Genomic DNA, 23,898 nt, shown 5'->3' on the forward strand with positions numbered 1-23,898 from the left:
ATCAAGGCATGTGAAAACCGATGCAGCCTCTTCAACTATAGAGCAACGGGGGAAGAGGGGCAGTGCCAGGTGGATGAGCTCCTGCAAAACATTGTGAGCGTGGTGCAGCGGAACGGGGGCAAGCCTTGCACCTTCAGGGGGAAAGGTAAACGCTGTCCAGAAAACCTTTTCTGCACACTTAAAACTAGATATAAATGCACAAGAACTTTATTTTCTGAAGGGCATAGCGGAGGTCAAAAGGACAGGTCTCTTCTATTAACCGACTCTTTCTCCTTTCTGTCTCAAATCTTACTAAATGTACGTGCCTGTGCATGCACTGTCCGGACCTGGTGTTTCATTTTCTCCTGACTTTTCTCCCAGCTCTTCAACTGGATGGTGAGCCTCTTGAGGGAAGGAGTCGGCCTTTTCCAGTCTCTTGTCTTCCCCACAGCGTATCTGTTGCCCAGGGCTTAGCACTCAGTGCTGGTGCTGAGATGGTCCCGGTTCATTGGTGTTTCCCTTCCCTTCTTCCTCCTGTCTCCTCTCCTTCCCCCACACCCCGCCTCTTCCTTTCCTCCCTGCCCTCCGCCTTCCTTGACCTCTTTGTTTACTCTCTTGGTTCTTTACTCTTCCCTCTGTTGGAGAAGGGGGGCTGTTTTGACCGGACAAGGACAGGGAGCCTGAATGCTCATGATGGTCATGCCCCACATGGCACTAGGTGGACTTTATTAGTCCAGCCACACTACCTTACCTACTGCTTAAGCAGAAGTCCTCTTGCAGTCCACTCAGTGCTACAAATTCTATTGACCTGAGCTGAGATTCTTCCCATTCTACTCATCCCATTCTCTTCTGCTTCAAAGACCCTCACCTAGGAAGAACATCAGACCAAAAGGAGCATATCTGTTTGTTGTGCCCTTTCACATACTTAATGAGGAGCCAAGTGCTGGCTCCCCATTGAGAATTTCAAGTTATGAAATACTCGATTGTGCCGTTTACCTGGAAGCAAGACTTAGAGACTGGGCAGCTTGAAAATTATGTCAAAAACACAGATAACAGATATCTTAGGGACATAATTGAAAAATGTAAGGGGAGATATTGTGCTTTTAATAACAAAGAAACTGGCCAAGCCAGGGAAGAGCAGACAAGGGAGCTTTTGTCAGAGGTTAGTAACCTAAAGCCTCCTAAAAGCACAGACATGTGGGAAAGTCAGGAGGGGCTGCGTGGAGGAAGCACGATTTGAAACAGGCTTTGGAGACTGGGTAGAGTTTGGATGGCTGAGTACAAAGCTCCAGAGAGTACACTAGCAACCTGAAGCAAGGAGGTAGAACTGAGCATCTACTTGTGAGAGGACAAAGGGGCGTGGTCTTGATGGAGATGTGGGATGGGGAGTTTAGACCAGATTGCAGAGGGGGTGAGAACCACACCCTCCGAGGGCATGGAAGAGGGACTTAATCTATTTTTTAATCCTGTATGTTTAACTGTGAGATTGTGGGTTCAGGATAAGCAATTGAATAATTTCCCCCAGAAGGAAGAACATGGGATGGGCTTTCCTCTCTCTTTGTTTTGAGGCAGATATCAGTAACTTGGTAAAAACTCACAATCGAGAACTGTGAGACCTGAATGGAAGAGAGAGATCACAGTACATCACAGTACAAGTGCGAAGTCATAAGGAAAACCCCAGTAATACATATTGTAAGATCTTTGTGCATCTATCATCTCATTTATAGGGAAATTTATTCTCCACTATTGACCCCCCACAGAACAGTGTTAGTGGATATTCATTATTATAACCAGGGAGTGCCTTTTGACTCACTGATGAAAGATACAATTAGACACAATTAAGAGTAATGTGGTTTTTAGATATATATGTATATATGTATAACTGAATCATCTTGCTGCACACCTGAAACACTGTAAATCAACGGTACTTCAGTAAAAAAAGATTAATGTGGTTTTAACGAGAAATGAATTTTAGCACGATCCAGCTGAAGGAACTGGTAATCCATTAATGACACATGTAGTTGTTTTTTCAAGAAAAGTGAGTTCTATGGAAAAATTTTTCAAATACATCAAGGAGATTTTGCTACAGTTAGCATTAATTGGCAGTAGGAAGGCATAGAGCAGGAACAGAAGACAGAGATGAGGTGTATGGACTGGACCCGGCTAAGCAGGTGAAGAGTAATGAAGCCACTGGCACTCATAGGGTATCAGGAAGTCAGAGAAGCTACCAGAAGAAGGAAGCAGAGTAAATTCAGAGATGGGTACAGTGCTGTGTCAACGGATGAGCACTGAGCAGAGACTGTGGTCCACGTCCTGCTTCTGAGTTTACAGACTGTGTAATTTTGACAGGCTGTTCCAGTGCTTGGGGATGGAACTTTCTGAGCATCCTCTGCTGTAATTCATGGCAATAGTCTTGAGATGAAAGTTGTAGCCAGATCAGCCCGTGGTCACGAATCTTTCCTGCTTTCTCTTCCGCAGAATCCCTGTGCATTATCCTCGTGGGGAGGAGTGGAAATGGGAAGAGTGCCAGTGGGAACACCATCCTCGGGAGGCCGGAGTTCCACTCCCAGCTGGGAGCACAGCTGGTCACCAAGACATGCCAGAGCGGCTGGAGGGTGTGGGATGGCCAGGATGTTGTGGTTGTGGACACTCCCCTGCCCTGCCTGGTGTCCGGAGCTGAAGGGGGTCCATCCCAGCTCGATGAGGAGGTCAAACGCTGTTTGTCCTACTATAAAGAAGGGAGTACGGTTCTGGTCCTGGTATTACAGCTAGGACGGATCACGCAAGAGGACAAAAAGGCAGTGGCGGAATTAAAGACCATCTTTGGAGAGGAAGTTATGAAATACACGATTGTGCTGTTTACCCGGAAGGAAGACTTAGAGACTGGGAAGCTTGAAAATTATGTCAAAAACACAGATAACAGATATCTTAGGGACATAATTGGAAAATGTAAGGGGAGATATTGTGCTTTTAATAACAAAGAAACTGGCCAAGCCAGGGAAGAGCAGGCAAGAGAGCTTTTGTCAGAGGTTAGAAACCTGATAAAGTGCCGTGGACAGCATGAATATCCCCATCCATGGGGGAATGTAGGCAAAATAATGAAAAATTTTCAGCCCCCAAAATTACTAAATAATTTAAAAAGTGCATTACTATAAAATTACTAAATAACTTAAAGGGTAAGTTATTGTAGGAAGCCCCACATTACTAAATAATTTAAAAGGTAAGTTGCTATAGCAAGCTGAAATGCCTGGGGTCTCTTTAAATTAGAGATACCTTCAGGCTACAAGCATGGGGGGGCATGGTAGGACTGGTGGGATGGGAAGAGGGTCCATGGCTTTGAGGGCTTGAGAGGTAAATGCATATCACAGTGTGGTGCTTCAGCTCTTTGTAGGTAAATAAATTGTCAGGCTAGGGCAGGTAGTAGGGGATAATAAAGGAGAAAGAAAAAATAAGGTGGGGAAATCTGGGCAAAGGCTTCAGAGATTAGGCTGATATTACAGATCAGAATCAAATCACAAGAATCACTGCATCTGTGTAGGCAGATCGGAGTCAGGACAGACACTGGGACTGAGGCCAAGGCCGGCCTGAGGTCAGAATACAGAGAGTCACACAAGAACCAGAGGATTCAGATACATGAAGGTAAGACAGTGTCCAGTCAACTCCTGGGTGTGGCAGAATGGAGAAGCTGGACTCCTGTGGGCCTCTGTGATGCCCAGCACTGCTTGCCAGGTGCCCTGAGCTCTCCACCTCCACTGGGGCGGCACTCAGGGCCTTCCTTTCTTCCCACGATGGCTACTCCTTCCTTCTGTCCCCAGTCCAAGCTGGAATGGAAAGTGGGGCCCAGTCTACCTCCCTTTGCTGCCCCTGAGGAAATGAACAGGAGTCTGTGAAGTATCAAAAGATTTTACTGCCAATCATTCACAGTGCAATAGACTAGAACCAAAATGAGAAGCATGGTAAAATTGCCAAGATGAGACGATCTTGCAAAAATTTAAAATTCTAAGTAAAATTCTAGGTTTCCTCTAGAAAAAGTTATTGAAAACTCCTTTATACTTCTCTCTCTCTTTCTCTTTTTTTTTCCCTCTCTCCCCCACCCACCTTGTCCCTGAGGTTTAGGAATTAGGTTAAAACTCAAAGAGGTCAAATAATAATGGCTTAAGCACATTAGGGGTTTATAGTGTCTTAACATTAAGAAGTGCAGGAGTAGGCAGTCTGGGACCAGTGTGGCATCAACGTTCCAGCTTCTTTCTGCCTTTCTGCCCACACCCGTCGGCATGCAGCCTCCATACTTAAGGTTGCTTCTTACGGTTCCAAGATGGTGGTGTCCTACTCACGGCTGAGCAGGTTATATTGAGAGCTGCCTGGTGTGGGTGACATATGAGAATTATGGAGTCTTCGCCCAGTTAGATGTAAGGTCAGATGTTTTCAATATTAACCGCTTTACACATGCTTTGAGGACATGATCTATGTCATCATCTGCTTTTTTAAAATTTCAAAGTATCAGGTTACCTCAAGATTAACCCATTTATAAGAGCATGGACTGTCACCATTAATACTTTTGTACTCTGCATAACCCTTAATATGACAAATTCTGGTAAGTGTGTATAAATATATTCAGTTGAGTGAAATAATAAAGATGAATTATATTATGAATTCACGTCCTCCTTCTGATTCCTATTTTTCTGACTTGGGGGAAGAGCATGCTTCCATGGAGAGGAAATGAAAATGTTTAAATACCTTGACTCTGGTGAAGTTTTTGCATCTTTGATGCCTGAAGACCTTTAAACTGGGTGACAGTCACTTCACTAGGCCTCTGCCAGTTCAGGAATCTTCTACTCTGAGCATGTCATTACAGCAAGGACAAACAGATGTAAGCAGTATTAGAGCCAGGTACATGGGAAGAATAAAGTCTAGAAGACATTCTGTGCCTCTTCCCAGAGCTTCCCTTCAGCTTGAAGGCAGGAACAAATCCCAGAGTACTACCCATGATTGAGCAGGTGACACTGGACCTGCATGAGGTGGGGAATGTGTGGGCTGAGCAATGTGATGTACGTTGCCAGAGGAGAGAAGAAACAGGCAGGAAGAATATTTGAAGAAATAATGGCTGTGAACTTCCAAAATTTGATGAAAACCATTAATGTACACATCTAAGAAACTCAGTGAACTTTAAGTAGGATAAATTCAAAGAGACCCACATGCATTATAATCAAACTACAAAAGACAAAGAATCTTAAAAACAGCAAGAGAGAAGTGACTCATAACCTACAAGGGATCCTCAACAAGATTAACATCTGATTTCTCATCAGAAACCATAGAAGCCAGTGGTCCATAGGATGGTATATTCAAAGTGCTGAAAGAAAAGACTATCGACCCCACATTCTTTATCTAGCAAAACTGTTCTTCAAAAATTAAGAAGAAATTTAAAACATCCCCAGATAAAGAGAAATGGAAAGAATTTATTACTTGCAGGGCTACCCTACAAGATAAGATCCTGAGAAAAAAGAACAAAGCTGGAGGTATCACGTTTCCTGACTTCAGACTATACTACAAAGCCACAGTAACCAAAACAGTATGGCACTGGCACAAAAACAGACAGATCAATGGAACAGATGAGAGGGCCAAAAAATAAACCCACGCACATATGGTCAATTAATCCATAACAAAAGAGGCAAGAATATCCAATGAGGAAAAGGCAGTCTCTTCAATAAGTGGCATTGGGAAAACTGCACAGTTGCATGTAAAAGAATGAAATTAGAACGTTTCCTCAAACTGTATATGAAAACAAACTCAAAATGGATTAAGTATCTAAATGTAGTACTGGAAACCATAAAAATTGTAGAAGAAAACATAGGCAGAACACTCTGACATAGTCTTAGTAATAGTTTTTTGAATCTGTCTCCTCAGGCAAGGGAAACAAAGCAAAAATAAACTAACGGGGCCTAATTAAACTTAAAAATTTTGCACAGCTAAGGAAACCATCGACAAAACAACAAGACAACCTACTTAATGGGAGAAGATATTTGTAAATGATGTGCCCAAAATACATAAAGAAATCATACAACTCAATATAAAAAAACCCACAATCAAACCATCCAATTAAAAAATAGGTTGAGGGCTTCCCTGGTGGCGCAGTGGTTGAGAGTCCGCCTGCCGATGCAGGGGACCAGGTTCATGCCCCGGTCTGGGAAGATCCCACATGCCACAGAGCGGCTAGGCCCGTGAGCCATGGCCGCTGAGCCTGCGCGTCCGGGGCCTGTGCTCTGCAATGGGAGAGGCCACGACAGTGAGAGGCCTGCGTACCGCAAAAAAAAAAAAAAAAAAAAAAATAGGTTGAATTCTTATTGACACAAATATGTAGAAATTAAACAACACATTCCCAAATAACCAATGGGCCAAAGAAGAAATCACAAGGGAATTTAGAAAATATTTTGAGATGAATGAAAATGAAAACTTACCAAAACTTAGGAGATGCAGCTAACACAATGATGCTTAGAGGGAAATATAAAGCTGTAAATGCCTTTATTAAAAAATCAATAAAGTAATCTTCCACCTTAAGAAATCAGAGAAAGAGCCATTAAACATAAAGCAAGTGGAAGAAAGGATATAATAAAGAACAGAGTAGAAATAAATGAAACAGGCAATAGAAAAGCGATAAAGAAAATGAACGAAACTACAACTTGGTCCTTTGGAAAAAAATCAACAAAATCAACAAATCTTTAGTTAGTCCAATCAATAAAGAGAAGGCTAAAATTACTAAAATCAGTAATGAAAGAGAATACAGTGCTACTGACCTTACAGAAATGAAAAGAACATAAGGAAAAACTAAGAACAACTGTATGCCAACGTATTAGATAACTTGGGTGAAATGGACAAATTCCTAGAAAGACACAAACTACTGAAAGTGACACAAGTTGAAATAAAATCTGAATATACCTATAACCTGTAAGTAAGAGATTAAATTAGCAATTAAAATAACTGCCCCCCAAAGAAAAACCAGATGGCTTCACTGGTGAATTCTACTCAACATTTAAAGAAGAATTAAGACCAATACTTCTCAGACACTTTAAAAAAATAAGAGAGGAGGAAGGACTTCACAATTTTTCCATGAGGTCAGTATTACCCAGACAAAGATATTACAAGAAAAGGAAATTACAGACCAATATCCCTTAGGAACATAGACATAAGAACCCTCAACAAAATACTAGCAAATAGAATACAGCAACTTATAAAAAGAAGTATGTACTTGGATTTATCCCAGGAATGCCAGGTTGGTTCGATATATAAATACCAATCAATGTGTTTTACCTTATTAGTAGAATGAAGGACAAAAGTCACATGATCATCTCAATAGATGCAGAAGAAAAGTTTGACAAAATCCAACACCCATTTAATGATAAAAACACTCAATAAACCGGGAAGAAATATAGTCATGATATTCTGCTGATTATCCTTTTATGCTTCTCAAACTGCCCTCACAAATTCCAGACTCCTTGGTATTAAAAGCAAAGCTCTTCATGTGGGGGCATCCATCTAGATCTCCACTATTCTCACTCCTATAGTCAGACCCAAGCGTCCTGCCCTTCTCCCTAAATTGCTTCCTACAGCAGCTCTCTCACTTCTCCCAGTTCCCCCATCTCCCCAGACATACACACACGCTGTGGATGACTACCCCAATTCATCATGGAGGTTTAAGGATTCATCTTAAATCTCATCTCTTTCTTAAGGAAAGTTTCCTGATCCACCCAAGGCTGACTCATGTGCCCCTATTTGATTCTGTCATGTTCTATGCACGGCCAGATCAGTGCTTGCTATTTCTTGTGTGTATCCCCAAGTATATTATAAAATCCTTGGTGACAGAAGCCTCCTTGTTAAATTATATCTTGATATTTAATACGTCCAAAGCCCTCAATTTATAATTTGTCACTCAGATGCCAGCTGAGATCCCCCATTCCTTGATGAACTGGTGAAATTTGGTCCAAGCTATAATTACACAAATGTAAGAGTTCAAAGTCCTCCCCACTATTTCCAAGAGTTCTCTTTACTTCTTCTTCAGCTTTTTCTCTGTTTCCTCATTCCTATGAAATTTTGCATTGTTTCTATTTCAGCCTATGACTCTAATGCAGTGTTTTTACTGTTTTTTAAAAAAACAGCATTCACACACAATTATTCATATTCAGCCTTTCCTTTCTTTTTTCAGTTTTAGAAACTTTACCAGAGGTTCTGCAGAGTACAAGAGTCAGCACACAGAATTCTTCTCCCTTTTTGATCACTCTCTTTTCCTTGGTCTCCTCTCTTGAAAAAAACAAAAATTTAAGACGTTTTAACACCTGTGTGTGAGATTCTGTCACTTAGTAGATAATGACATCTCTCTTTTAGTTCATCAAGCTTTAGTTAAACAAACAAAAAAACCTTACTCCTCATCCTTCCCACATTATATTGAAAGGTTGGAAAAATCAATTGAACAAACATTGACACATTTCCTGAGTATTCAGAATATTAAATAAACTAAGATGAACATCAAATGTGGGCCAAAGAATATTTGAGGCACTCCATCAGGTTTAACAAGAAGATATATTTGTATTTATTTCTGGTATCCAACTTGTTTTCTATGAATATTTAAAAGACTCAATTCTAAATCTTCTAGCTCCTGGAGAAGGTCTGTCTCTTTTCGAATTTTCTCCAACTGTTTTTTTTTTTTTTTTTTTTTTTTTTTTTTTTGCTGTACGTGGGCCTCTCACTGTTGTGGCCTCTCCCGTTGCAGAGCACAGGCTCCGGACGCGCAGGCTCAACGGCCATGGCTCACGGGCCCAGCCGCTCCGCGGCACGTGGGATCTTCCCAGACCGGGGCACGAACCCGTGTCCCCTGCATCGGCAGGCGGACTCTCAACCACTGCGCCACCAGGGAAGCCCCTTGATTGCTTTTGAGACAGGCTGGGACCTGAGACCTTCTGCTGGGACCTGAGACCCTTTGCTACAATGCTGCAAACATTGCACCTGGACACACCTCTCCTCAAGCTACAAAATACAAAGAAACTATATGGGACTAAAAATAACTGCGTGCATGCGCAGTTGGGGCAAATTCTGGCCCCAAAGGATACAAAGAGACCAAAAAAACTAAAAACCAAAAAACCACAACTGCCACTTTTGAAGAGCCTGGAGCAAAAACAGGGTGTTGGGAGCAAAAGCAAGCCACTGTGCATGCCCCAAGCACTCAACGCCACCACAGGGGTGGGCAAAACATCTAAGCCACCCCTCTGGCCCGACCCCCAGACACGTTCCTACCCTCACCCTATATAAGAAACAAGCTTGCCCCCCTCAGGGAGCGAGCAAGCAAGGGAACGTGCTGTGTGTTCTCCCCCACCCCGCTGCTGCAGCAGGGGCCCTGATAAAGCCTTGCCTGAATTTCTCGTCGGGCCTCTGGTCAATTTCTATTGATTGGGGAAGGTCAAGAACCCTGGTCCCTAACACCTTCAGTTTCTTCTCTAGGTTCCTGACTTCCTCCCCCCCCCCTTTATCTCAGGGTCTCATGATGTTGACTGAGAGAAGATATTTTGTGATGTGCTTCCTGTTTTGCAGCTTTTGGCCTCATTCTTCTTTATTTTGTAGGGGCTGTTTATGATAATGGCTTGTTATTTTGCCTTTGTGGTTTCATATTCTGGGGTGGTTTCTCATGCAGCTTGAGAAGAGTGCTTGTTTGTTTCTTAGAGCTGGATTTCTAAAAGTCATTCCAATCTTGGCTCTTCACTGGGTTCTTCACTGGGTACTTCACTTAGAACTGCTTTGTAAATTACTGATTCCACTGGAAATACTAAGAAAATTTTTGCTAAGAAAGCGGCTGTATTTCTGCATTTGATTACAGGTTGTGCCTATGCAAAACAAAGCTGGTAGAATGCAGTTACATTGTGCCCCTCCTCATCTGGGCACCCACCAAAGTCTGTAAAATTAGAGGCCACTGGTTTGAAAATATCTTTTTTTACACCTCACACCTCCCTTTGTCTCCTTGATTTCCAAACCCATATAGTACTAATATGGCTGTATGAAAGCTTTCAATAGACTGCATTACAAAACGAGTTCCAAAGCGAAATTTACAATCACATAGCAAGTGGCAACAAGCAAATTTTTGCTTTGACAAGAGTTTGGCTAGAAGGCCGAACTCATCATAAATGGGGTCACTTTTTGGTGGTTGCTTTACTGTACTTGCTTCATTTGTTGTGGTGTAGAAGGGTGTTTGTTGTCCACAGTTGGAAACTATTGTTTTGTCAACATCTGTGCTAGCTATTATCAGCACAGCAGTAGGTTTTACATTCTATAGCTCTGAGGTTTTATTGGCTGTAGACACTTTTTTTTTTTTTTTTTTTGCGGTATGCGGGCCTCTCGCCGCTGTAGCCTCTCCCGTTGCGGAGCACAGGCTCCGGACGCGCAGGCTCAGCGGCCACGGCTCACGGGCCCAGCCGCTCCGCGGCATGTGGGATCTTCCCGGACCGGGGCACGAACCCGCGTCCCCTGCATCGGCAGGCAGACCCTCAACCACTGCGCCACCAGGGAAGCCCAGCATTGATCTTTTTTGCCAATTAAATTTATATGTAATATATAATCTAATATAGTCATAATTTATTTATAACATTTCCAACATTTTATTGTCTTTCAAGAATCTGTGGATTGACAGGGCTGGCTGGATGGTTCTGCTCCATGTGATGTTGGCTGGAGTTGCAGTTATCTGGGATCTCAATGGAGCTGCAATGTACAAGATGCATCACTCACACGGCTGGTCAGTGATGCTGGGGATGTAACCCTAGGGCCCACATGCGTGTGGTCTTTTCATACAGTTTGAGCTTCTCATAGCATGGCAGCTGGGTTCTGAGAGGGACTGTTCAAAGAACAGCTTTCCAAGAACCCCCTAGTCTTTTCAGAGAGAATTGCTTGCACCTCAGTTTCCAAAGGCGAGAAATACATATTTAAATTCCACTCCCTGGGAAGAGTATTCACTCCTTCTCATAGAATGAGGAGTAATTTAGGGGGAAGAACTTGGGGGAAAGCCTGACATCCACTGATCCAGACATTGGACTAGTGTTTTGAAACCGTGTACAAAAGCCCTCGTCTGGGCTTCCCTGGTGGCGCAGTGGTTGAGAGTCCGCCTGCCGATGCAGGGGACACGGGTTCGTGCCCCGGTCCGGGAAGATCCCACATGCTGCGGAGCAGCTGGGCCCGTGAGCCATGGCCGCTGAGCCTGTGCATCCAGAGCCTGTGTTCCGCAACGGAAGAGGCCACAACAGTGAGAGGCCCACATGCCGAAAAAAAAAAAAAAAAAAAGTCCTCGTCTTTTGAAGCAAAATGCTGACTCAAGAGTGAATGTTTGGGAAATGTGAAGATGTAGAGAAAATAGCTGTTGGGCTGGGGAACTGGCAACAATTTAGACTATAATTCTGCCACATTGCAGAATCACGGAACTCCCAGTTCCCTAAAAGACATAGATAAAGGCCTGACACACATTCCTAAGTTGTTTGTACAGGAAGCTGACCCACCAGATGAAAACTGCTGACCACAAGCACATGGACCCCAGACTGGTTGGAACCAGAAGGCTGACGATGCTTGAAACTTCACCTTGATGCCAACCAATCCGAAGAATTGTCTATGAGCTGATCACACCCTGCTCCTTGAACACTATAACTCCTCACTACCCCCTCCAGGGTGGGTCACACAGTCTTGAGTCTTGAGGGCATTAGCCCACTGTGGCCCCCTTTGCCTGGCAAAGCAATAAAAGCTACTCTTTTCTGCGTCACCCAAAACCCTGTCTCCACGTTTCTATTCAGCACGGGTGAACAGAGGCTGAGTTTCTGCAACGGTTTCTTTGCCTCAGATCAGGAAGCAGGCTCCACATCCCCTCTCTTGTGTTCCTGGGTCTCCCTGTGCCCACGTGCAGTCTGCTTGGTGCCCCCTGTTTCCATGCTCTAAGTTGACCAGAGAAGATCTGTTTCTGGCAGACTCAGGCTAGTCTCTCCTCCTCAGACATACTTCTCTGAGTCTCACATGGTCTGGATGTTAGACCAGCTCTGGAGCAGCCCTCTCCCATTCAGGGAGGTGGTTTGGGAAATGCCATTATGACCTTTGATTCCTGCTGCATTTCTTCACCCCAGCACTAGGGGGCTCTGTGCTTTGGATGAAAAGGTGATAGTTGGCCCAGTTGACTTTTTTTTTTCCAAATCCAAAATGTATTGATTTAATATATTCATCACAAGGGCTCAACCAGAGACTTAAAATTAAAAAGCAGAAACAATGAATTGGGAGATTGGGATTGACATATATACACTAATATGTATAAAATAGATAACTAATGAGAACCTGCTGTATAAAAAATAAATAAAATTTTAAAAAATCATCTCAAAAAACAACAAAACAGAACAAAAACAACAACAACAAAAAAAACAGAAACAAAACAAAGATGACACTGTTACCAACCCAGGTCCTTGGACACTTTAATCAATAGAAACTGATAAGAAGCCAGATAAGAAATTCAGGCAAAGTTTTACTGGGACTCATGCTACAGCAGGAGGGAGTGAGAACAAGAAACAGGTGCCCTTGCTCACTCTCCGAGGGAGGCAGGCTGGTCCCTTAAATGCGGTGAGGGTAAAGGCAGATCAGTGGGTCGGGCTGGAGGGGTGGCTTAGGTGGTCTGCCCTCCCCCTTGGTGATGCCGTGTGCAGGGATCATGCCAGTACCCTACTCAGAAGTGTATCGTACTGTTCCTAATTGCCCCGACTTCGACTGCACATGCGTGCAGTTACTGTTACTTCCTTATAGTTTCTTTTTATGCTGTTGCTGCAGTAGCCGTTTGTCCAGGTCCAAGTGCAAGCACTCTGGTAAAGTGTCCCAGGTCCCAACCTATCTCAACAGCACAGTTTCAGATACATAGTCCTATACAGAAATCAAGGAAAGGACAGACCATCTAAGGAAAATATAAAAAAGACAATACAAGGAGAGCAGCCAGACAGCTGGGTCAGGGTTCTTGGCTGGAGACCTGCTTTGAGTAGGTTTCTTGCAGGTATTTTTTAAAGGCTGTGGGGTTTTTCCAGAGGTTGCCAGCATATGTTCAAAGATCTATGGGTGTCGGGTTCTCCTAGCAGGCTCTGCATGGAGAGCAGAATGGTCCTGACATCGTACAGGATGGACCACTTGTCCTTCAGGATGTTCAGACAGATGTTACCCTGTGTGTCCCCGATGGGGTGGTAGCAGGGTGTGAGGACCATCACCGTGGTAGACAGATAGCCACTGGGAAACTCCAGGGGGAACATATACCTTAGGTCTTCATATACTGGCCAGCTGTGCCATGGATGGTTCCCACCCATTTGAAAAAGTTGTCTGCTTCAGGGAAGGTAGAAATTCCTCTGTCAAATCAGACATTCTGAGGGTCATCAGCTCCTGCCATAGCCTCTTGCCTCTGGAGGCCTAGGCAGTGCTGCTAGGAAGACAGGAGCTGCAGGGCTGCAGTGCCAGTTCTTTGTGTGCATGGCTGTGAGTCAAAGCTATGGAGGGGAGAAGGGGCTCACTGATGCTCTGAATCTAAACAGTAACATCTGGAATGTGAATAGTAGTTCAAAATTTATTAACATGCTTACTGTATTTGACTTTAAAATACAGACTGTTACAAGAGATAAGGAAGGACACTACATAATGATCAAGGGATCAATCCAAGAAGAAGATACAACAATTATAAATGTTTATGCACCCAACATAGGAACACCTCAATACATAAGGCAAATGCTAACAACCATGAAAGGGGAAATCGACAGTAACACAATAATAGCAGGGGACTTTAACACCCCACTTACACCCATGGAGAGATCATCCAAAATGAAAATAAATAAGGAAACACAAGCTTTAAATGACACAATAGACCGGATAGATTTAATTGATATTTATAGAACATTCCACCCAAAAGTGGCAGAATACACTTTCTCCTCAAGTGCACGCGGAACTTTCTCCAGCATAGATCACATCTTGGGTCACAAATTAAGCCTTGGAAAGTTTAAGAAAACTGAAATCGTATCAAACACCTTTTCTGACCACAATGTTATGAGATTGGAAATCAATTACAGGAAAAAAACTGTAAACGCCACACATACATGGAGGCTAAACAGCGCACTACTAAATAAGCAAGAGATCACTGAAGAAATCAAAGAAGAAATAAAAAAATACATAGAAACAAATGACAATGACAACACAATGACCCAAAACCTATGGGATGCAGCAAAAGCAGTTCTAAGCAGTTTGAGATTTCATCCATTCTGTAGCCCATGGATCAAGGAGCAATTTTGACTTTCAAGTATTATTATTTAGGAAATACATTTTGTAAAGCTATAGCTGCCATAGATAGTGAGTCCTTTGATGGACCTGGGCAACATTAATTGAAAAACTTCTGGAAAGGACTCACCATTCTAGATGCCCTTAAGACTATTCATGATTCATGGGAAGATGTCAAAATATCAACATTAATAAGAGTTTGGAAGAAGCTGATTCCAGACCTCATGGGCGACTTTGAGGGACTCAACCCTTCAGTGGAAGAAGTAACTGCAGATGTGGTGGAAACAGCAAGAGAACTAGAATTCGAAGTGGAGCCTGAGGGTGTGATTGAATTGCTGTAACCCCATGATAAAACTTGAACAGGTGAGGAGTTGCTTCTTATGAATGAGCAAAGACAGTGGTTTCTTGAGATGGAATCTACTCCTGGTGAAGGTGCTGTGAACATTGTTGAAGTGACAACAAAGGATTTAGAATATTACATAAATTTAATTGATAAAGCAACAGCAGAGTTTGAGAGGACTGATTCCAATTCTTCTTTCTACCCATTCGTAGAAAGAAGTTCTACAGTGGGTAAAATGCTATCAGATGGCATTGTGCGCTACAGAGAAATCATCTGTGAAAGGAAGAGTCAATTGATGTGGCAAATTCCACTGCTGTCTTATCTTAAGGAATTGTCACAGCTGCCCCAAACATCAGCAGCCACCACCTTGATTAGTCAGCAGCCATCAACATGGAGGAAGACCTTCCACCAGCAAACAGATTATGACTCACTGAAGGCTCAGATGATGGTTAGCAGTAAAGTAATTTTAGATTCAGGTATATACATTGTTTTTTGGATAAAATGCTATTGCACACTAAATAGACTACAGTGTAGCATAAACATAACTTTTATGTGCACAGGGAAACCAAGAACTTGGGGTGATACTTTTGACAGTCACTTCGTTGTAGTGGTCTGGAACCAAACCTGCAATGTTTCCGAGGTTTGCCTGTGTAAAAGAACTGTTTCCAGACATTGGGCAACAGGCTGCTGTGGACTGATCTATGGATGGGTCAGGTGGATGGAAAATAAAAAGCGACTGAAGAAAATGGATGGTATGTCTGATGCAAGGAAGGGAAATTGAAAGTGAAATTGTGTAAAAAGCAAATAAAATTCCTTATCAATATAGATAAAAATGCTGACTGAAAAAATGGAAGCTGATGGCAGGTATCATCTGAAAATGCTCAGCATTCGTGAGTGCTACACAAGATAATTAAAATGGCAAGAAAACTCAAAAAGCATATAACAAAAACAGCAAATATTCTGATGTGAGAAATGATCCCGTTTTTGACTCGGAGGAGCACCTTGAAGGCACCGTTTCTCTGGGCCTCTCTAAGGTCTTGCTTTTGCTTTGCAACATGCGACCGCACCTTGGCCAGGTAGCGCACGTGACCTTCTCCATGGGGGTCGCCCCAGCCCTGCTGGAGCCGCTGTGCATCAAAGAAGAGGTCGTTGCTGAGGTAGGCGCCCTGGTGCTCCCTCTCCAGCCCCTCGACCACGGCCATCAGCTCGGCCAGCTGCTTCCTCTGCTCATCGCCGGAGGCCCGGTTGCTGAAGGCGCAGTACCTCTGCCCGCACTCCCGGACCAGGCCCCTCAGCCTGACGTTGTCTGTGTTTGCTACGTAGTCATGCAAGGATCCGTCCGCTAAGTCCTCCTTGCGGGTGAAGAGGAGGACCGTGTGTCTCAGGGCTCTCGCCCCAAAGATCTCCTTCACCCTGGTCACGGCCACCACGTCCTGCTCTGTGAAGCGCCCCAGCTGGGTCACCAGCAGCAGCACGTGAGGCCCCGGGGCCGAGAGCAGGTAGCAGTCCCCGATGTTCTCGTACACCTCTTGGTCCTGGGCCCTCGCCTCAAAGATGGGGGGCGTGTCCACCACCAGGACGCTCCTCCCGTTCCACGTGCCTGTTGCCCGCTGACACTTCCTGGTCACCGACTGGGCCCCCAGCCTGGACTCAAACACCGGCTGGCAGAGGATGCTGTTCCCAGTGGCACTTTTCCCGCTGCCTGTTTTGCCCACCAGGATGATCCGCAATGAGGAAGAGGTTGCAAACCGCTGATGCTCTATCCCGCCTAAACAAAAAAAAAAAAAAAAAAAGAGTTTTTCGTGTTTTACTAAGTCAGTGATTTAAAAAATTTTTTATTTTATCTTGGAGTTTAGTTTATTAACAATGTTGTGTTAGCTTCAGGTGTGCAGCAAAATGATTACGCTATACATAGACATGTATCTATTCTTTTTCAAATTCTATTCCCATTTAGGTTATTTCAGAATATTAAGCAGAGTTCCCTGTGCTCTACAGTAGGTCCTTGTTGGTAAAGTCAGTGATTCTTAAGAGTTGTAGGTCACGGACCTTTCATGGTATCCCATGAAAGCCATGGACCTCTTTCCCTGCCAAATAGTGATATTTAAATACATACAAATGTTTGCATACAACTTTAGGCGACTCTTGAATGGCAGGAAGCCCACACTGGGAGCCCGAACTTGGACCCATAGCCAAGAGTAAGAACTGCTACACTAATGAAGGATGCTCCAAGGACTTCATCAGGACCAGGGAAAATACAGCTTTCAGAAAAAAAGTGGTCCCTGTGCTTTTCCAGGGATGGTGATTAGGCCAGTTTCATGCTAAATAAATGTGAGATTAGACAGAGGGGGAGGATGAGAAGTCACAAATGAGAAAATATTATCACCTCTTTTCCACCCACCAATTCCCAGGCACACAGACTGCTCATCACATTCGTCTGAAACTTGGGGGTAAAGGAAGTCTCAGATGTCAGAGCTCCAGTGACCTCCCACTGAGGACCAGCTGAATGTCCCTGAGTTTCTGCTTTTTTGGGTGGGGAGTTGGAAGTGAGCCTACAGAAGGCTTGTCGTTAAAGTCAAGGACGGAGTCTGACAGATGACCCTGGATCGGTGGCTGAAGAAGAGATGATAAGACCATCATGTATAAGAAATACATGTGTTGGAAATAGCATCAATTTGACTGATAGAATTACAGGAAATTAGAACAAAAGTGGTGTTGTTGAGGGTGACCCTGCATCAAGAGCTAAAATCTTGAAGAGATGAAGAGAGTGAGAATCCAAGGATTTCTGGAGTTCTTATGAGCTCAAATGGATTAAGTTCATTTTAGTCTCCAAAATCTGTTATTGTTCTTCCTTTTACTCTGTGTTGGTTCTTCCCTTTCTTAAGTATTCTGGATTTTTTTTTTTTTTTTTTTTTAGCAAACACGATTACTAAATCTTTATGGGGAACTTTTCCTCTTTTCAGTTGAGTGCAGGCAGGGAAGGTTATCATTTTCACAGTTCGTTTCCAAATCCCCTGACTTCTGACTTGAAGTTTCATTTCCTCATTTCCCATACATCACAGCACAGGGGAGAGCTTCACAAACTCGGGTGTGTGTGGGTGTGATGATGGTAGGGAAGATAAAGAACATGATAGCTGCCTTTTCTTCTGCAGTTGAAAATAACTGGGTTTCTTTTCTGTCACTGTGTTTGAGGTGAGGGAGAGGAGGAGAGAAAATAGTGACTCTTCCCTGATGCCTAGAGTTCTTGAGAATTTGGAGGCTTTCTTACCTTCAGCCATAGTCCCGTATCTGCTCCTCTGAAGCCCTTCCATTCTCTTCTGGAATAAAAAAGGGAAAGGAATAAAAAGCAAGTGTCCATATGGGACTTGGTAAGGCCTGAGAACACCTCCAATTCAGACAGCCAAGAATAATTATCCTTAGATGAGCTGTTTCCACTGCTAATTTTCTAACTTATATTTTACTTTCAAATACCCATATATAACTTTAAGCAAGCCAGGTGATGCTAGGTTATATGAACACAATGCTGTTTCCTCATCCTATAGGAAAGCATGAAATGTTTGAAAACAAATCAGTTGATTGTCTCCCCTCCACTGGAAAAGGCATGAAATAAAGAAAGTCTTCTTCTATGGAATGAGAAGCAGGATTTTAAAATTGTTTTGTTATTACTATTATTATTGGAATCAAAGTAAGCAAACTTGCTAGACTAGAGAATAGAAATTGCCTTGCTGTAAAGGACATTGGTTTGTTTGAAGTACTGGCCATTTCCAGTCCCAGAAACTCTTTGTATCAGATGGATATCCCCATGGCAAAGAGGAGAGTACAATGTCCCTTCCAATGGGAGCGTGGAACTGGGGATCCAGGGCTCCTGTGAGGACGGACATGAGAGGACGAAGTAGAAGATGGAGGAGTATGGCCACCACCCTCCCTCCCCTCTGAGCAGCTGGTGGAGAGAAGCTGGCGCCATGACTGCGGGACAGAATCAACATTCAGGACAGATTCAAGATAAATTCATTTCCTGCTCAGTTTCAAACCAAATGTCTTTCCTTGTGGGTCTCCCAATAACCACTTTAAAAAATTCCAGTAGATAGAACCAGAAATTGGCAAAACTATGGGGATAAATTCAGATGAGGCATAATATGGTGTCGTTCTTCTTGGTGCTAGAAAAGGCAAGGATGCAATATGCCACTATAGTTAAGATGATCTCTGAGACTGTATTTTATTTATTCAGTTTTCAAGATTACGCAGTTACGAAACAAACATTTTAAGGGGAGAAACACACAGAGTAATGAAGCACATGCCCACTATTTGCAACGAACAGATCTAAGTATCTTGGCATTTTTACTGCTGCTGTTCGGTTTGACTGAAAAAGTTAAAACATTACACATATAGTTGCGTTTATTTATTGTTTGACTCCCCCCAACCCGTCTCATTCTCCCTCTTCCCTTCAGAGGCAACCAATATTCTGAGATACACGTGTATGTATAGGTAATTATATAGTACTTTTTGGTATTTTAATCTTTTATGTCAGTGACATTATTTATGTAGCATTTTATCCAACTCTTTATTAACAGACATTTGGAGTGCCAAAATACGTGCTTGCTACTACAGACAATGCTGCAGAAGAATCCCCGTACACGTCTCCTTGTGCACATGGACGATTTCTCGGGGATATATAGTTTCCACCTGAGAAGATACTGCCAAATATGACTTCAAGAAGCTTGTGCTAAGTCATACTGGGAGCAGCCATGGGTGAGAATCCCCTAAATCTTCACTTATGCTTGGTGATATTAGATTTTTAATTTTTTGGTCACCCTGATGGGCATATATTAGGATGTCTTAATTGGTTTAAAGGTGCATTTTATTGAGTAACATTGAATTCAAAACGGTTTTCATAGTTTATTTGCTATTCAGGTTGATTCTGTTATTTCTACCTTTTTCACATTTTTCTATTCTCTCAGTAGGGAAGAATAGAAATGGCCCTCATTAGGGAAACCATCCCTTGTCACATTCTCAGAATTTATTAAGGCAACTTCCTTCCTTTCCTTTTCCTTCTGCACCACTTTCCTTTCCTTAAGCCCAGAGAAGAGTATTTTTCTCACCACATTCTCCCACATGCTGTCCTTGACTCTGGTAAATAATACTCCAGCTTTTGTTAAAACTGCTCAAATTCTCTGACATCTTTTCTACTTCAGATGACAGTTTCTATATATTGGAATCAATATATCGATGTGGTAAAGACGATGATGACAGTGGTGACAATGTTGATGATGAACTTCACCATGGTAATAATCCTCTGTGCAGCCATTTGTAATTTTCAAGTTTCTTTCATGTCCATTCTTTTAATTGTTCTCCTAAATTCTCTATGATGTGATCAAGATAGGTATTAAATTTTCTATTAAAATATTAGGAAACTGAGCCTCAACTGAACTGCCCACGATCACACAACTGCCATGGAGCTAAGACCAAAAAATGGCTCATTTTGCCTGTGCATTCTCCTAGATTTATCAGGGTGGAAAAGGGATTATAAAGTCAATGAACCTCTTGGATCACCACATACCATACTGCCAACCATGGTCAGGACATAAACTGAGGCAGACAGGCTGGAAGCTTACCCTAAAATTACCAAAGAGAACTGTATTGCAAAATCTTGAGTGCACATTTAAAAAAAAAAAAAAGATTATTCAAAGATAAAATCGCAGGGGGCAGAAGTTGCTGGAAATGGAAGTATTTCAGTTTAAAGCAATCTGGTGTTTTTCCATGTCTTGATGATAAGTGTGACCCAAATGGAGCTCTGTGGCTGTCACAAAAGCCAATCAAAGTTCAGGTTACATTAGCAGAGGCGCGCACGGTCCTCCTGAACCATCTTCTGAGTGGGTCAGGCTGCCGGGGGAGACACGTCCCACCGAGCAGTAGATTTTTTTGGACAGGTATTAACAAATAACAAAGTGTGCAGAGGCTAGTCAGAAAGGATATTGATGGAATGCTAAAATGAGTCATAGAATATTAAAAGGACAGAATCAAGCCTAGGAAAAGATCGGGAAACATCCTAAACTGGAAGGAATGTGACATGTGTCAATCACCTAGTAGACAGAAGTGGGAGAATCAGGAGTGGAGGCAGATTTCTTCTCCACAAGGAAAACCCTCCTAATCTTCCCCCAGGTGGGATCAGGAATCATGAGAGAGTCGCGGGCAGTATGCGAGCAGAGATTCTAAGAGTATCTGACAGGAACAGCAGGAGGATGTAGCTTAGGTAGGAGGCTGAAGCCAATGAGCATAATGTACCTCCTGATTTGTGCATTATGCGAACCTGATTTTATCTTGACGGTACCTTACTTCATCAAACCAGTGGAAAGCAGGCTCTCTCATGCTGTTTCAGGAAAGATAACAATGTTTTCCGTCGGCCTGATTCACATTCTCCTTCGCCCTCTGCCCCGCCACCCCCCCGTTTCCTGGCGCCACTTGTTTCAGAGGTTAGCATTGTGATTTCATAACGCGGCTCTCACAGGAACTTTAGTAGACAAAGGGTTGCTTCCTGTTCACACTGGAATCTGTTTGCCACAGGGTCGAGTTCGACATCGTGTCGTAGGAAAAGTGTGGGGTATTGGGGGAGAATGGGCTGATTTTCAGAAGATCCATGGAACAATGTTCCCTGAGAGGTGTCGTTTGGAGCACGTGGCTCAATGAGGGCGGGACCATAATGATCCCGTACTTGTGCTGTGGAGCCCTAGGAACAGATTCCCGGTGCCCAGGCCTCTCAGGGGCCTGGTGCTGGTCAGGGGTGGGGCGGGGCTGGTCCGGGGGAGTTAAGAGCTAAAACGGAGACGTCCGCCCCACCTAGTTAGGGCACCTGGTGAGTTTCAGTTTTCTCATCTGTCAAATGGGATGAGAATCTTAGTGAAGCTACATGAAACCCCGTGAAGCTTATGAAAGTCAGAAGAGCTAAGAAGTAGGCAACTAGACGGAAAAGACCTCCACGCTGTGGAAAGCTGTGGGCCGCGAACGCGGGGTGAGCGGTTCCCGAAGCCGCTTCCCTCCCACTGGGAATCCGCGGTTGCCCATAACGCTCACCATCGGCGCCCCGTTTCACTGACGGGAGAGCCCAGAAGTATGGTAACCGGTGTCAGATCTCGCGAGAAATCAGTAGCCCTGACTCAACCGCGGCCTCCAGGAACCCCCCTCCCCGGGCCCCCACCAAGGACGCTGGGACCCCCGCCGGGTTCCCCTTACCAGGCGTGGCGCTGCGGGCTGGGTGCTGGCGGGTCGGCGCGAGCGCGTGGCCGAAGGTTCCGGGGCTCGGCTGCAGGGCAAGAAGGAAAATGTGGCTAACGGAGTGCGCCCCTGTCCCCGCAGCTGGGGACATCCCCTCCGGATGGGCCGAACCTGCTGCTGCGGAAACCGGGGAGCAGCGAATTCAGAGCGTGCTGCCCGCCTAATGGGATGTTTCCTGTCGGAGCCCGCGAGCGCCTCGCCCCCTCCCATTTCCTCTTTAAGACGTGTGAAAAGAAGTCATGTTTGGAGAGTGAAAGATAAAAACACGGGCCCCGATCCCCTCTGTTCCCCCGTCGCTAAAGGCCCCTGTTGCCTCCGCGGGCGTGTGGTTCTCTCCGGCCACCATTCCTGGAAGATCCACGTTTAATCTCTGTTGTTGAGTCCAAGTACCTCTCACTCTAACACAGACCACGCTGATCTGAGTCTCCCTGTGAAAGCACCTACAAAGAGATCTACTGAGAAAATTAGTTATTTTCTTTGGCGCAAGAAAGAATCACTGGCTTTTCAGGAAGGAGGACTTCTCTACCTTCGTGCAAAGCTGGAGCCCAGATGTAGAACAGGTTAGAGTGGAGCCTCCCTCCTGTCCAGCAACTGCCCAGGGCTGGGAGTCAGAGAGTGACTACCCTTGTCTTTTGTTTCTTGGGGTTGGGTGTCTCTTCTTGGGGGGGGGGTGTGACATTTGAGGGGTGGTAAGCAGTTCTCTTCAGTGTATCCATGAGCTATTGCGCTAGCATGTGGAAGAATAGATCTTAGGTGTTTTCAGAGGTAGTAAATCAAGGGATAGACGCGATTTAACGCTATTTCCAAAGTAAAAAGGAGTGCCTAAAATTAATGGTGTAAAGAGTGAAAGGAAATATAAAATAAATAAGAATTGGGCCGAGAAGGAGATTGAATGTAAGGTATAAAAATAATTAAGACCCCAAATAATAATTAAAACAAAATACTACATCATTTTGGAAGATAACTACTTTAAAAAAAAAAAAGAGGTGAAAGACAAATTTAGAAAAAAATCTCAAAATATTTTATTGCTGGAATAAGCAAGCACAAATGCAGTTGTATAAGAAAAGGCAACATTGCCACCATCAGATGAAGGCTCCCAGGGCAGAAAAAAAGAGTCTTGGGTCATAGACTAGCTCTGGCTTCCCCAAGGAGTTATAGGAATTCCTCTTCTAGGGAGTTCAATCCATAGGATATTTTCTGGAAGGAGTAGTGGCATCTGCCCAGCCAGGTGATGAATGTTGAATATTGTACAAGAATTGAATATTGTACAATACTGAATATTGCACAAGACTATGTAAGAGGGTATGCATTGTTTGAAATCTTCTGCTTGAAAAACTCATCATGGGGGCTTCCCTGGTGGCGTAGTAGTTAAGAATCCACCTGCCGATGCAGGGGAGATGGGTTCGAGCCCTGGGTCAGGAAGATCCCACATGCCGTGGAGCAATTAAGCCTGTGTGCCACAACTACTGAGCCTGCGCTCTGGAGCCCGCGTGCCACAACTACCGCGTGCCTAGAGCCCGTGCTCCGCAACAAGAGAAGCCACTGCAATGAGAAGCCCGCGCACTGCAACAAAGAGTAGCCCCCTCTCACCGCAACTAGAGAAAGCCCGTGCGCAGCAATGAAGACCCAATGCAGCCAAAAATATAAATAAATAAATTAAAAAAAAAAAAGAAAAACTCATCATGACCAAAAACAACTCTCAGAAGTAAGTCAAATATGAACCTCTTTAGATAAAATGACAGCTGATCCAGGCAGCAGGGCATGGAAATATGAAAGAAACTTCATCAGCACACGATCAATGAATTTTTATTCTTGAAGAGATAAAAGAAAAGGTGAGAAAAAAAGAAAGAAAATGAGAGGACATGTAAGTAGTCGATATATATATATATATATATTCACTCAAATAGACAGTTTTTGAGAAGTTATAGTTTTATAGAAGTTATAGTATTTTGACCCTGTGTCTGGTTCAGGAAACTCTTCCTATAGGACAGTAAGGAAAAATAAGTTCCAGTTCT

At 43.7% G+C, this 23,898-nt stretch overlaps 3 protein-coding genes and 1 pseudogene across 5 annotated transcripts in view; 2 read left to right on the forward strand and 2 right to left on the reverse strand.

Annotated features, from left to right (window-relative positions):
• Positions 1 to 3,269, forward strand: part of GIMAP8 (GTPase, IMAP family member 8) — a 12,139-nt gene extending 8,870 nt beyond the window's left edge. The window contains exons 6-7 of the mRNA XM_082632270.1: positions 42 to 145; positions 2,458 to 3,269. Coding sequence (XP_082488396.1) covers positions 42 to 145; positions 2,458 to 3,134 — 781 coding nt within the window. The 3' untranslated portion in view covers positions 3,135 to 3,269. The remainder of the gene's footprint in view (positions 1 to 41; positions 146 to 2,457) is intronic.
• ZNF775 (zinc finger protein 775) overlaps positions 1 to 23,898 on the forward strand; it is a 180,727-nt gene that overhangs the window by 67,914 nt on the left and 88,915 nt on the right. The gene's annotated exons all lie outside the window — the stretch shown is intronic.
• On the reverse strand, positions 12,974 to 13,389 carry LOC309810175 (ubiquitin-conjugating enzyme E2 C-like; annotated as a pseudogene). The gene has a single exon. The product of its transcript is annotated as a ubiquitin-conjugating enzyme E2 C-like (transcript).
• Positions 13,565 to 21,976, reverse strand: LOC309810169 (GTPase IMAP family member 5-like). Of its 2 annotated transcripts, XM_082632010.1 has the most exons (3): positions 21,842 to 21,976; positions 17,883 to 17,931; positions 13,565 to 16,385 (listed from the first exon to the last, which is right to left on the reverse strand). In XM_082632010.1, the coding sequence occupies exons 2-3, from the start codon at positions 17,923 to 17,925 to the stop codon at positions 15,499 to 15,501; spliced, it is 930 nt and encodes a 309-aa protein (XP_082488136.1). In that variant the 5' UTR covers positions 17,926 to 17,931; positions 21,842 to 21,976; the 3' UTR covers positions 13,565 to 15,498. The 2 variants fall into 2 exon arrangements, with proteins under 2 accessions (XP_082488136.1, XP_082488135.1); XM_082632009.1 differs by lacking the exon at positions 17,883 to 17,931.

This window comes from Mesoplodon mirus, assembly GCF_964341445.2.
Source record: "Mesoplodon mirus genome assembly, chromosome: 9".
Lineage (NCBI taxonomy): Eukaryota > Metazoa > Chordata > Mammalia > Artiodactyla > Ziphiidae > Mesoplodon > Mesoplodon mirus.